Below are 14,924 nucleotides of genomic sequence, written 5' to 3'. Positions count from 1 at the left end.
ACGGGTTAACAGCGGTAACGGCCCTCCGGGGCCATTCTGAGGGCAGAAGAGAAAAACACATGCACAACAGCATATACATTACCTCAGTTAACCTATTTCTGCTTCAATGCTGCCATTGGAATTGTGGCCATACATTTACGAGCCAGAGCCATAATGTGTTTTTATGGTACTTTGGGGTTAAGTGGTTATGTAAATCTAAGGCTTATGAATTGAACCTTTGAAAGGAATGCTACAAATATACATGGTTACATAATGCTGCTCAGTAAATGTTAGTTACTGATATTGTTTATTGAAAATCACTAATTTACTCATCAATCTCTGATACCGAAACATGTAAAAGCAAGTGTTTGGTCTGTCAAACACAGGCATGACCTGTGGTAAAGGTAGGTCAAATAAACATTGCAGAGCTTTAGAAGAGTTGTGGGCAGCGAGGTTGAGATACCAGCAAATGAAAACTCACGCAGGCACGGGGAGAACATGCAAACTCCACACAGGGAGGTCGGGGCCGGGATCGAAGCCACCACCTCTGAACTGTGCTAACCAGTCCACCACAATGCCGCCAACATAATTCTATCCATCTTTATATTCATAATCATACTGCTTAAAAAAAATATTCAATATGTATTTCAAAGTATACAATGTGTGCACTCTTTGATATAGAAATAAGTGAGAACTGTAAAGCATAGTTTCAACAATTTCCAAAATGAAAGCAGGTTACACACAAATCACCATTTGGGCAGAATTTTAGCAAATGTTTGATTATTAAATGTCTCTAAAAGACTGTCTTGACTGATTGTCCTGTGTTAAGAGTGACGTTTCTTCCCAACCCGCTCAGTGTTTGTAGAAAGTGTCTCCCAAGCCCAAGTCATAAACCACAATAGTAATTTAAAAAAAGTGGGGGCTATTGCAATGCAATTACCAAAATAATAGTGAGCCTAGGTTCCATTTTTTAAGCTATTCTTTTTTTTTGTATTTTCAGGGCGTTATTAGGAATCCTAATTGAGTTGTAGACAGGACACGATCCGCTGCAATACGAATGTCTGCAGGACACGCACTGCTCTGCTGCAATATATTTGGTCATTGCATCCGGGCGGGAACGGCAGTATTTGACTTAAATATGGTGGCGTTATAAATTCCGCCTTGTTTTTAATTTGTACAAATGTGATACATATTTGGAATGGACATCCCTTTTTATCTGTATACTGTACTGGTAAAAATATTGCATGATTCCTGGAAGCACAATATTGCATAGTATTGTATAGTCTGCAAGTAATATTGCACAATGTCCAGTTATACGGCAAAAAGAAGAGAAAAGAATTAATGTAACTGCCAAACAAGCTCATTATGTAAGCAGTCAAGAACATGGGGTAAAACATGTATATTTAAATAAATATATAAATATATATCATATTTTTGAGTATGACTGACATCATACATTGTCTTAACACTACATACAAGCAGAACTGTAACTCGATTAAATATGCAGGACGGGAAGTCCGGGCCGGAGGGACGATGTCCAGCTCTGTATACAAGACATGAATGCCATCCAAGTATGACTAAGTAGCAGGCTCGTCTCTGAAATGAAAGTGCCACTTCCTTCCCACAAGACTTACCAATACTAATGAGTTACTATTACTTCTATCTGTAAAACATAAAATACAGTCCTCGTTTCAAAGGATAGGTTGGGCACAGGACAATGTAGCTTAGGTCAAAGGTTAAATCAGCACACATTCGACATGTCGAATGATAATCAACTGAAGATACAGCTGTGGTGGAAAGGTCGCATTGGTGGAAATTTTTGGTGCTCCACTTGTCGCAACCTGCAACCTATTTTCCTCACTGTTATCAGTGATATACACACTGTAGCCTGACACTGATTCCTAGGTCATTACAGTCTTGTATTATTTGTTAACTATAAGACGTGGCAAGGCAATTCTAATTCTGCCAAGCAAAATCAAACACCGTAGTAAAAACGTCACTCAATTTTGATGTCATGGCACACTTTGGTAGAGGTGGCAAAAGTGCCCACACTCAGCACTTAGTGCAAGTACAGATACTTGTGTTAACATGACACTCAAGGAAAACGTACAAGAACTGAGTCAACTCCTTTACTTAAAGTGGAAGTCAACCCAAACATATTTTTTTCAAGAATATGTTCGCAGCAAGCCCACTAGTTAAAACAAAGCATTCTCACAAATATTGCGTTTGTGGAATAAGAGTTAATCCACCTGTTTTAGCCATCTCTGGGGGCGGCCATTTTGTCACTTTCGTCGACTGAAAATGACATCACAACTGCTCAGGGCTCAGGTAACGACTAATCACAGCTCACGTGTTTTCTGATTGGTCGTTACCTGAGCCCTGAGCAGTGGTGATGTCATTTTCACAACAATAAACTTCTCTTCACTGAAAATAGTTCCCCTGTCATTAACCACCATAGTGCTTGCACTTAGACGAAAAATATTATTATATATATTGACCTTGCTATGAAAACAACTTGCTATGAAAACAGACACTTGACTGACTTTTTTTTAATTGCCAGTCCTAAACTACGTAAAGACATCAGACAAGCACCCTCACTTTTCCTTTTTAAAAACCGCCTCAAAACCAATTTATATTCCTTGGCTTTCACCGCAGTGTGACACTTTACCCTTGTTTTAGTGTCTTTATTTTTATTGTTTTCATTCTCTTGTTGTTTTGTTGTTTAAATTATGCGTTGTTTAATTGTCCTATTTTCTTTTTTTACTTATAATGTGCACAACCCTTTTTTTCAGATGTGGTTGTTCTAAAAGTGCTCTACGCATTAAATCATGATGACAATCGGATCGCCTTGACGAACAACAAAATCAAAATAAGTACAATTTTTGAATGCCAAATGTTAGTGGTTTTTAGGCCGGCACAAGACAACGCATTTGCAATGAATCATTTTTGGAACGGACATTCATGTTCTTCTGTGAGGCTGCTGTCCCTGTTTTTTCCACCTGATAATCCCCAAAAACACAATCGGTCATGCAATTCACAATTTCAGTCTCGGTTGACATACTTCTCTCTATTTATGTCTTTTTTACGTGTCATCATCTGTGAACATTGAAAAAGTAATGAGTCTCTTTTGACAATGTAAGGAGGAGAAAATACAGATATCTATTTTCAAATGTTGGGAGTAAATGTAAAAAGTCCACAGAAATATAAATATTCAAGTTGAGTATAGATATGGGAGAAAATCTGCAGTACAAAAACCGTACACTTGATAGGTCAAACTCGAAATCTGAAATAACTGGGTCAGGAACTCACCTGAAGTGCGCTGTATGAAGTCAAAGGCTGATAACATGACAATAAACGAGTTTGTAACATCTCCTGAGAGAGCCACGCATCCTTTTTCTATACCGCTTGTCCTCATTACATACAGATGAGCTGAAGCATTTCCTAGCTGTCTTTGCACCAAAGGCGGGGTACAAACTGGACCGGTCGCCAGATAATTACATTTGCACTCACATAGAGTGCCAGATAATTACATTTGCACTCACATTTAAATCTATGGACGATTTAGTCTTCAAGTCTTCACTTATCTACCATGCACGTTTTGGGATCGCGGGAGGAAACAGGAGAACCACACCGGAGGGCCAGAGCAAAAGACGTGCTCGCCACTGCATAGAAAATGAGTGCAACTTCATGGCACAGTATATTTATAGAATGTCTTGGACAGTTGTGGCGAGAAGTGACTCTTATTGTGCAAAAGGTTAAAAAGATGGAAACATTATTCACTCATTAGCAAACCCAGTGTTGGAGGTCACAGACGACACATGCAGAAAAATGTCCTATATGTCAATCTAACGATTTTTGTCTCCTAAATCAATAAAATGCTATCGTGGCGCCTTAAAATCTGAGGTGAAAGTTTGGTAGTAGTATAGTTTGTCTTCACTGCAATTTGAGTCTTTATGACTCTCAGATGGAGATGCGTACGACCCTGCCGTGTACCACTTAAATTGTTTGAGCTAACTCCGCCACCAATTTGTGTGCATCTGTTGGTGGCCGAAAACGAGGGATTCACTTCTGCTTCTGAGGTCATCATAGGTCATACAGATCCTACATTATTACCAACAGCCTGCCCCAATCATCAAGACTGGACTATCCTAAATCTCAATCACCTTTATTAATTGGTGGCATGGATTACATTAGACACTGTTATAAAATACCAGCCAGGCATCTACTTCATAGACTTAACAAAGTGCTGGCTTACATCTAAATTAACTTGGTAAATAAATACCCAACATAGAATGCATTATATCTGACTCAATAAAGAGCAGAAGTGGACCAAGTAAAGTCTCTCAAACATTCACAATGCTTTTATGTAGCTACACAAAAAAATGAACACTTTTTTTGTCAAGTATTTGGCATTTTTGTTCTTTATTGACAAAACAGACCATTTACTCTTAAAGAAGTCAACGCAAACATATTTTTTTCAAGACTATGTTCTATCCAAGCCCACTAGTTGAGACAGGGCATTCTGATAAATATTGCGTTTGTGGAATAAGTGTTAATCCACTCGTTTTTAGCCATCTCCGGGGGAGGCCATTTTGTCTTCTGTCGACTGAAAAGGACATCACAACTGCTCACAACGACCAATCGCGGCTCAGATTCAGAAAACAGGTCAGCCGTGTTTGGTCGTTGTGAACAGTTGTGATGTCATTTTCAGTCGACAGAAGACAAAATGGCCGCCCCGCACAGATGGCTAAAACGGGTGCATTTTGCTGCAAAATGTATAATCCACAAACTAAATTAATCAGAATGCTGTGTTTCAACTAGTGGGCCTGCTGGGAATATATTCTTGAAAAAAATATGTTTGGGTTGATTTCTTCTTTAAGAAACAGCTGCAAATGCTTGAGATCACCAACTAATTGCCCAAGTAGATTGTATAAAATTGATCATATGGATGTGATACATACTGTTATGTAATACGTACTAAAGGCTCCCGTTTTTGCTGAAAAAAAATCTGAAATTATAAACAAAGTTAAAGATGTGGCATGCCTGCAGGTTATTTTCTCAGTGTGGCTGTACAGTTATCAGATGGGTAGTGAACAAAAAACTGTCAACTAAACACTAACAAGCAAAGTGAAATCCAGACTTGTGCCCGCTGAACCAAAACATTCTGATGCTGTTTGATACAAATTCAATTCATGGGAATTGAGTAATATTTCTTGACAGATTCTTCATGCAGAAAGAAGAACACAACAGCTCCTGCTGCTTTGATTCTAATTGGGAAAAATGCCCTTGCCAGTCAAAATAAAGATGTGTAGTAAAAAGTATCATCGTGCGACTGGATGTGGCAGAGCTCAGAATTAAAAACAGCAACAGCAAGGTTCCGTTAACATGGATTCAAAATGTGTTGGTGTTTGTAGAACATTTTTTGGGGAAAACATAGTTAATTTATTTCTGATTTATCAGAATAATTTTTGTACTTCCTACTTCATTTTACACTAAAACTGGATATTTGTGTCTCACGCCACGTGAGAAGCAGACCACACACATGCAGTTGTAGATGGTGTGACAGGTCCCTGGGTTTAACGGACAAAAACATTGCTCTTCAAAATTATAAAGTTGCTCCTCAAATGTAGTAAATGATTAGTAAAGCTGCTCCTCAAACAAAAAGCTATTGTGAGCCGTGATAGGATTGCGAGGCTGACCATGAGGTAATGTAAACAACCCTTCTAGAGCCACACAGTTGCAACACTGTAACTACTTAAAAGAATGATGAATATGTGATAACATTGGCAAGAAAAGATGGCGCCAATGTAAACATTTGTTTAGGGCCCCGTGGAGGTTTGGGCCACCTTTGTGAATTAATACAGACCAAACAAAGCTAACTTAAACTTGGCTTTGTTATGGTCATCTGATCACACACAGTATTTGTTTTCTTTCTTGTACTAGATTTATTGGATTTGTTAAATTTCCACTACAAGCATTGTGGCAAAAGTTAGCAATTAACATTTGACTCCGTCATGTGGTTAACAGTGTCACATGGTCTATGGTTAATGCTCATGTCATCATATGATTGCATTAGCACGGTATCATATGTATTTGAAAGTTCAATAATTCTTTGGGGTTAAGCGCTTTTCATCTCTGCACTCTTGGGGATCATGTGTGGACTGTGTGATTCTGAGTCGCAGCTGCATTTGTTTTGCCTTTCCCCCCCATGGAGGGGACAGATCCCTGCTCGAGATCTTGCATATCTTCGTTTCACACATGGTGATTATTTGAGATTTTGACACGACCCTGCTTGTGTGTACAATAGGACTGCAAAAGAAAAAAATCAGCGGGGAGAGCATTTTGTATGCGGAAGCTGAAGAGCCACCTGGTTGGCTGATGACGTGCGCGAGGGGACGTGTTTCGTCAGCAAATAAACAACTTTACAGGAGGACACGACTCTCGGGAAAGGTAACGCTGTGCCTTGTTTGCACAATTCTTCACAGCTTCTCTCCTTGAAACACTTCAAATACCCTCAGTGAGAGGGACACCTGCACCTTCCAACAGACACTGTCATTCTGGTCATTCTCGAAGGAGAGATTTTTTTCACTGTTTAAACCACAGGTGTCAAATTCTGGTACTCGAGGGCCGCTTTCCTGCATGTTTTTAGCGCGGCATGTCACGTAGCGCGGCATGTCATGTTTCTGCTCTGGTGCCTTTGAATGATGATTTCCATGCCCTGTAGCTCATTGGTTGGTCATCTCTGTTGTTATGAGTTGACTGCGTGCTAGGTATTTGGCATGAGTGTAAATTGGCTGAGTTGTGACATAATCAGTGTGTGGGTGGTTTGAAGTGTTCGGAACTTGGGTCAGAGGAGCACATTGTTTACAGCTGAAAGAGTGGCGGAAGTAATGTTTCTTGTCAGAAGCTGCCCCCTTCAGTATGTTCTCTATCTTTGCAGCAAGAATCTGAGATTTCTATTCTGGACTGTTATTTTCAGTCTCTATTTGAATTGGCGCTTTTGTTTCGCTAACATCTGCTGGTTGTAAAACATACTGAGCAAAGTGTTCTCTTGGTTCTCTCTGAGAGAATGTCCATAAGCGAGTATTTCAAAACCTAATTCAAGTAGCCCTACTTCCAAATAATATGCTTCTGCTAATTCAGATTCTTTTTCCTTGCTCTGCCCTTAGAGCATAAGTAGCTCGTGACCCCGCACCAGATGAAAATTTCTTTTGTCTCGATCAATGAAAACATTTAACCACAATAAAATAAAGCAAAAAGAAACAAATAAGATAAATATAGTGACTCTATAGAAATAATTTTCTCAAAAAGCTAAAAATAATAGATTACCATTGAAAACAAAAACAAATGTCATTTACAATGTATTTTCTTTCAAACATTGTGGGCCCTATTTTTGAAGACAGGCACGTGCACGTTTGGCAAAAAAAAAAAAAAAAAAAAGGAATTTTCAAGTATAGCTCCGTGCGCCAGAACGCCCAGTGAGCTACCTTGCCCTTGAGAGACCTGACATTTTGGTCACAGAAAGTAGACTGCTCTTGGCGTAAAAACAGCCGCATCTCAATTTTTGTACCGGGGCTTAGCATGTTTGTGAATTTCATAGACATGCTATACCTTAATGAGATGTTCCAGGTGATGCGGCTGCCGCACCCCTTGGCGCATCTCGCAATTTGGTGACGGAAAGTAGCCTAAATCTTAGACAACCTACTGTATAAAACTAGGTCTAATGTGTGGCGCAAGTGATGTAACACGATTTTGGTCTATTTGATCAAGGCGCAGGCAGACAGAATTGGAACTTCCCAGACATTGCTGGTGGATGTCAACTATTTCACTCATAAATAAGACAACAATGTAGGACATTCCCTCTAAGTCACTGTAGAAATCAAGCATTTGAATGAATTACAATAATCATCTTAATAGCACCGCCTTGACCGCGCGGCACAACTGCTGTGCTCACACACGTCATAGGTGCTTTTAAGACGGCCCACATCACATGTACGGCTGATTACATCATCCACAAGGGGAAATCTTGCAGTTGACCATCCAATGTCATGCACGGACCACAGCGAGTCTGTTTTTGTCCCTGATTTTAATGCAAATGATGGATGTCACTATGTTTGGCCGGGAAAAAGTGAATGGCGCACAACGGTGCAAATGCCCGGTCACGCCCAATTCTACCCGCCCGGTTAGACTGAGCTTTGTGCTAGACTTGAGCTGGTCGTGAAAATAGGGCCCTTTGAGTTCATATGCTCCAGATGCTCCATAGTCTTCTGCCTGAGAGGAGAGGATGAAAGAGAGTTCGTGCGGGGTGGGGATTGATGATGCAGAAAGACTTGTTTTCTGCATCTGCTGGTGATGATGTCTGTCGGTGTGGGAAGGCTGTTGCCCACAATCTTCTCAGCAGCCTTTACTGTCCTTTGAAGAGCCTTCCCGTCTGCGGCCGAGCAGCCGCTGTGCCACACCGTAATGCTGCTGCTGAGGACGCTCTCCACCACACATTTGCAGAATCTCCCCAAGACACAGCTCCCCATTCTGGTACGACACCAGAGCTCGCATTCTTTTCTTGAAATTATTTTCCAGGACTTTTCCGAGATTTTTCCAGGACTATTTCATCTGTCACAGTACGAGTCAAGTTTACACAACATACACTAATAAATTCCGAACCCCAAATTTCCAGAAGTGTGATTTTGTACAATTTTGTGAGGTAGGAGAGGGGTCGGGTGACAAGGTGGGTGAAGGGGATGTAGGAGGGTAGGTGGGTGGGGCAGGTGGTTAAAGAACTGTAGATGGTGTTAAGAGGAAGGAATTGTATTTATCAACTGTGAATGAGTTAAAGATGACATTGGGGTTGAGGAGTTTGTTGTTTCTCCGAGGTTACCCTTGCCTGAATGGGAAGTCTAGACAGGGGATGTCATTGATATATGTGAAGTGTGGGTCTATCAAGCCCTTTTATATGTGCTTTAGTGATTAAGGTCGATGTAAATAAACTTGAAAGCTAAAAACGAAAAACCACAGCCTTGGGCTGGGAACTGAGGCCACAATGAAAAGTGGGGTACTCAGGCATTATCTAGATCTGAAAAATCATAGTCTAAGATTTCTAACTTTGGGATCTGAAAAGACCAGAGTCCAGCGAATGATTGGTCGCAAAAGCATGTACTGACTTGATGTTCATTGCACTTTGTCTTCAGAAGCATGAGGCAGTCTTATAAAACATTTTATTGTAGAAAATCGTTCAATGAACCTCTCCAACCAAATTCTTTACCCAGCTAATAGCATGCAATGAGAGCTTTCTCAATATATGTGAAATCCAGCTGGCATGACAACATAAACATAATGTTAGATTTAGTAGTAGGTGATTTTGGTCCATTTAAAGTGGGGCTTGCAGTCTGTTGGATCCGGCCTCGGATCGGTGTGTGTTTCTGCTTCTCTGACTCACTGGAGCTCCAGCTCAACCATCAGAGATAGAGGACCCTCATACTTGTTGGTCTTGATCGCTCTTAGCTTCTCCTGGTAGTCTTTAGGCAATCTGTTTTGCTCTGCTCCCATCACAATCACCTTCAATGGGAAAATCAAAATTATACATGTTCTTGTTAAACATCCTGGCTGCTGTGATTGGCATTCGTAACGTTGCCTGTACAATTACTACCGAATTTTTATTTGGTATTTTTTTAACGACAGAAGCATGGAACTGCCAACGTGGAGTAAAAAATGTTGACTGGCAAATACTTTCGAATAAATTCGCTAGTACATTTGCACTTACTCGCAAGTACGTTCGAAGATACTTGCAAGTACGTTTTAGTTTGACATATTTGCAAATATGTTTGCGCGTACTTGGTGGCTGCTTTCCCACAAAAAAGGGGCTTGGTTCCCTCCTCCAAAAAACAAAACACAACGCCTTCCCCCCAAAATAAATATAATACAAATTATATCCATCCATACATTATGGATACCGCTTATCCTCACCAGGGTCGCGGGCGTGCTGGAGCCTATCCCAGTTGTCGTCGGGGGACACGTTGGATGCCAGCCAATCGCAGGGCACATAGAGACAAACAAACATCCGCACTCACACTCACACCTGGGGGCAATTTAGAGAGTCCAATCAACTTACCATGCATGTTTTTGGAATGTGGGAGGAAACCGGAGTACCCGGAGGAAACCCACGCAGGCACGGGGAGAACATGCAAACTCCACACAGGGAGGACGGGGCCGGGATCGAACCCACGACCTCTGAACTGTGAGGCGGACGTGCTAACCAGTCGCCCATACAAATTATAAATAAATACAATTACATCTCGAAAAAAATATATAACATGCATATGTGAATCGATGAGTGCCGACCAGTATGAGGGTGTAACAGAGGAAACATGTTATATCCCCTCCTTTCCGCACTTTTTTAAAAAAAATTTTTAATTAATCGAGGGCCCACTCACAGTGTGGCCCTCGGGCTACCAGGTGTTCATCCTAATACTTATTTCTGTTATGAAAATGTGTAATAAACAATGAGTGTGTTGTCTGTTATAAAACCATTCGCCCATGTTCTATTTTCTATCCTGCTTCATTGTCATGGAAGTGCCTGGAGCCTATTCCAGCTGACTGATCACCAGTCATTCGCAGAGCATCTGTGAATGGGGCATTGAGTGGGAAACCATACCATGCTAGCTACATAGAAATCAGCAATGACAACCACTACACTACTTTTGGATTTGCAAATTGGAGTTTAAAAAAAACAATCAGACAGTAAAAGAGTTTTTTATATAGATATAGTGTGTTAACTCTTTAGGCAGTAATTGAAATCTGAATTAAATTAGAATACTTTATTTTAGTAAGATCTTTTGAATTTTTCAGACCCTCCTTTACCCTTCCATGTGAAAATATTGATAATATATTGGGATTGAATGAGTTACATTTTTTTCATTACTTTAAAAATAATCCTATGTTAGGATAATTTACTTCTCGTTTATTTTTAATTATGATTTAAAAAATTATGATTTAATTGTGAGTTTTGCATTGTCAATCATCAATATTTGCTGATTGATTCGCTGACAGGATTCTAGGGAGATTTGTAGAATTGAAGCTATCTAATATGTCCCTTTGCTGTAGACAGGGCACCATAAGCCTCTGTTGTCCTACATGTTATCAGCATATTAGCATTTCAAGGGAGCAAAGATCACCTCCACTCGGTAGGTATCCAACACAACAAAAAGCAGTCGAATGCATACGCTTTATGTACAGTAGAAGACAAAGCAAAGGTCACAAAGCCATACTGTCTTCATCTGCATTCATTCTCGCAGGCATAGGTACATTATTTGAAGCTCTCAATGTGCAGAAGAACAATCTGGCATTGTCACAAACAAACTGTGTGATCATGGCGCGTGGCAGAGGTGTGTGCAATGTGACCGATTGGTTGATAACCGTCAGGTGACGATGGGGGCAAGCAGATTGATCTTTTTTCTGGATGGTTCATGGAGGAAAAGGGTGAGGGTAAACAAGCGATGCGACATTACAAAATGTATTTATTACTGATTCTATTCTCAATACCACCCTCAAAACAACTTTTTTAATATTTTAAAGATTGATTTGGCAACTTCAAAATTCTTTTAATAGTGTTTATTAAATCAATTTTGCCACCATTTACACAATGACTAAAGTTTCTAAAGATTAATCTGTTGATTAAGGGGTGAGGACTAGACCGTTGTTCCACCTGAACAGGAGCGTCATGAGGTTTTTTAGATGGGGGTCCGGGGGGTGCTCAGCCCCCAGCAGATACATAAGATGTGACTGCAGCGTGCAAGCACAAAATTTCACAATGAGCTAACAAAGACTGGTAAAATGCTGTTAAAGTTAGCATTAGATTTGCAGTGTTATTTAGTATATTTAAAAATTTCAACCAAATCATTTAGTGGGGCTTAATAATATTTTAGCCCCTCTAAAATGGACCTAACGAAGCCATTGCACCTGAATCTTCTTTTTTCCTGCTTACAAAGACCAGGGGTGTCAAACTCATTTTGAAATTATATATCTATACTGTTTATAGATTCCCTTGGAGGGCCGTTATGACTTTGAAACCATATATAAATGTTTAATCACCATGTAAGTTGACATGCTTGACTTGTTTTCTCAGGTTACATAAAATGATGCAGCGGGCCAGATCTGGCCTCCAGGCCTTGAGTTTGAAACCTGTGCTTAAAGCATTTGTATGCGTCCAACTTTGCGGGGGCAGTTTAGAAAAGGCCCTTTTCTGTTCCAGCCCAGATGTCAAATTATGAGAAGACCATGAAAAGAATCATGATCGTTCTTAGCGTCATTTGCTCCTTGTCTGGGAGAAATCACGACATGCCAGCACCTTAAGGCCCTGATACACCAAACCGACGTCGGAGGTCGTTAAGCGTCGTTGCGTCTTTAAGCGCCGTCTGATTGGTGTAGTGGCCACCGTCGTAGTGTCATCACCCATCTGTAAGCGTCTTGGGGGCGTTTACGTATGTTGAATCGACGTCGCTAGTCGTGACAGTTGGTCACTCTGATTGGCTGTTAGCTAGCAAATCAGCGCGCAAAGCACCAACGTGAATTGACAAAGGCGGAAAAACAATGAGCACACCTCCGCTGCCTTAATCTTCTTACAAGTACAAGAGCGAGGGTTGACAATGTAAGTATTTCACAATACTGTGTCAAGAACGTGATGGTTTACTACGCGTGGGCGTTCATCATGAGCAAAGAATAGAGCCGAATGCATTGTTTACGTTTTTATAATCCGCCCCCGGCCAACATCTTTCCGGTTGGAGTTTTCTAACCATGAGAAATGGTGACTACCGCCGCCGATGGAATGGAAGGGTATTACATCTTATGCATGCGCAGAAGGTACTTTAATGGTCAGCGTCACTGTCTGTCGTTGCGGTGTGCTTTGCCAGCGTGACGTGCCGACAGCCGGCCGGACGCCACAGGGGGCAAGCGTCTATCACTGTTGGTGAACGTCGTTTTGGTGTATCAGGGCCTTTACAGTGAGGCAAGTGACATCCATTTTGACTTATCAAATATGGTTCCTCCTTGTGTTCTAAAGAGCAATAAACCAAGGGGAATAAGTAAGTAGGCAAGTATAAAGTAACATGTAGTAAATGCGCACTTACCAGTAGGTACTGTGGTGATGGTGGGGCATACACACAGCTGTTCATTAAGTAGGTGCGACAACTCATCTCCCGGCCTTTTGTCCTTACCGATATTTCCACAGGGCTGTACGCACCCAACATGACGTTCTCCTGACTGCGTGTGCACATTTGGACACACACAAACACACACGTCAGTTTCACGGGGAAAACGTTAGACTGTCTCAAAGTTGCTTGCGAGATGAGATGTCACCTATCTAGAGACTTTAGATCAGACTTGTTCATCTCCCACACCACACCCCACACTTCATCTCCTGGACTGCGCTCTATGGTGGCAACACCTCCATGCCACCGCTCACTGGCGAGGCCTTTATAGTTCCCAAACACCAATTTATAGTCCTGAAAGAGAAATGAGTCGTCTGTGTACAACTGTAAAGTCTATGTGGGACAGCTGTAGATGACCCTACCTTTAGTCTGGCCACACAGTGCAACGTTGCAGACGGGTTCTTGAGCTGCAGTCGCTCCTTTAGCAGGTTGCTCCCATACGCAAAGTACAAGAAGGTGTGGCTATCCTCCATGCTCTTTCCCGTTTATCAGGAGGGGAGTCAAACAGACAGTTACTAATATCAGCATTCAGGGTAAAACGGGGACCGAGCTGGGTCCAAGCTCTGTGTGCAGGGCAGTATGGGGTGAAGGTGAGAGAGCATGAGCTGGAGTGGGATCCAAATGAACTAGTGACCTTCCAGCACTTACAAACTATTCTCATGCTAATCCCCTGTGCCGAATTTGAGCCCAGTTGATGTTCACAGAGTACCTTGTGGCTTGTCATTGTTCAAGTACATTTGAATGGAAATACAATGAACCAATACTGAATCGCAGGTTTACCGTTCGCGGCCTGCTATATTGCTGATTAGTAAGGAATCATTTTCTGCGTGTTTTTACACTATACAGTCAAGTCTGAGTTTAAAGTTGCACGCCTTTAGTGTGATACCACTGTAGAGGCAGGGATGTTGCTTGCATGTTGCTATGGATAAAAGGTGTGTCTTTGTGTGTGGGCGGAACTAAGTGTGTTGGGGTGTGTCACTGGGGTGGAGTGATTACCTAATTAATATCACCTGTGTCTACCTGGAAATGTTTTTTGTTTGCTTGGTACAGGGAGAGAGAAGGCAGGGTGCAGATATTTCTGTTGACCGCTAGTTTTTACCATCCTTTTGAACAACACTGCATCTTTGTTTTGATTCATTGTACAGTCGGAAGTATAGTTCAATGAAGAGTCAAATAAACACCAACAAACTGCAGTAATGGCTTCATGCTTCCATCTTGGATTCAGTGTGTCAGACAGAGCCTTGCTTTTCCCATCTCAGTGACTAATTTAGTTTTTTGATCGTCACACAATAACCACGATGTGCCGCAACTACCCAGGCAACACTGAGCTCTACAATTTAAAACAGTCATCATTCATGTGTCTGTAAACATTTCACTATTGGTGTCATTGGAGGAATTTCATTGCATTTTTGCTGAAAAAAAAAATGCTGTCCCACGCCTGCTTGGTGTGATTTACAATTCAAACCTTTAACTTCATTATATAAGTGATGGATTAAATGAGATGAGGAAACTTCTCTGATGTAGTTCTATGCATGTATCTAAAGATTCTTTTTTTTTTAGTCAGTGGTGCTTCTACCTTTTGCCCACTAGTTGCCAGTAAGTGATACTTGTGTTATAAATATATATATATATATATATATATATATATATATATATATATATATATATATATATATATATATATATATATATATTTATATGACAAAATGAATACAATAAACGTTTTTCAGAAATAAAATACAAATT

At 40.8% G+C, this 14,924-nt stretch overlaps 1 protein-coding gene across 1 annotated transcript; it reads right to left on the bottom strand.

Moving 5' to 3' along the window:
- Positions 1–9,203: 9,203 nt before the first annotated feature.
- ggctb (gamma-glutamylcyclotransferase b) lies at positions 9,204–13,891 on the bottom strand. The gene is made up of 4 exons (XM_086037649.1): positions 13,541–13,891; positions 13,327–13,472; positions 13,098–13,230; positions 9,204–9,531 (listed from the first exon to the last, which is right to left on the bottom strand). The coding sequence occupies exons 1-4, from the start codon at positions 13,649–13,651 to the stop codon at positions 9,409–9,411; spliced, it is 513 nt and encodes a 170-aa protein (XP_085893775.1). The 5' UTR covers positions 13,652–13,891; the 3' UTR covers positions 9,204–9,408.
- Between the last annotated feature and the right edge of the window lie 1,033 nt (positions 13,892–14,924).

This window comes from Filicampus tigris, chromosome 8, assembly GCF_054856515.1.
Source record: "Filicampus tigris isolate MCC_2025a chromosome 8, RoL_Ftig_1.0, whole genome shotgun sequence".
NCBI classification, from domain to species: Eukaryota; Metazoa; Chordata; class Actinopteri; order Syngnathiformes; family Syngnathidae; genus Filicampus; species Filicampus tigris.
Note: the sequence above shows the minus strand (reverse complement) of the source record. Positions and strands in the feature narration are given on the sequence as shown.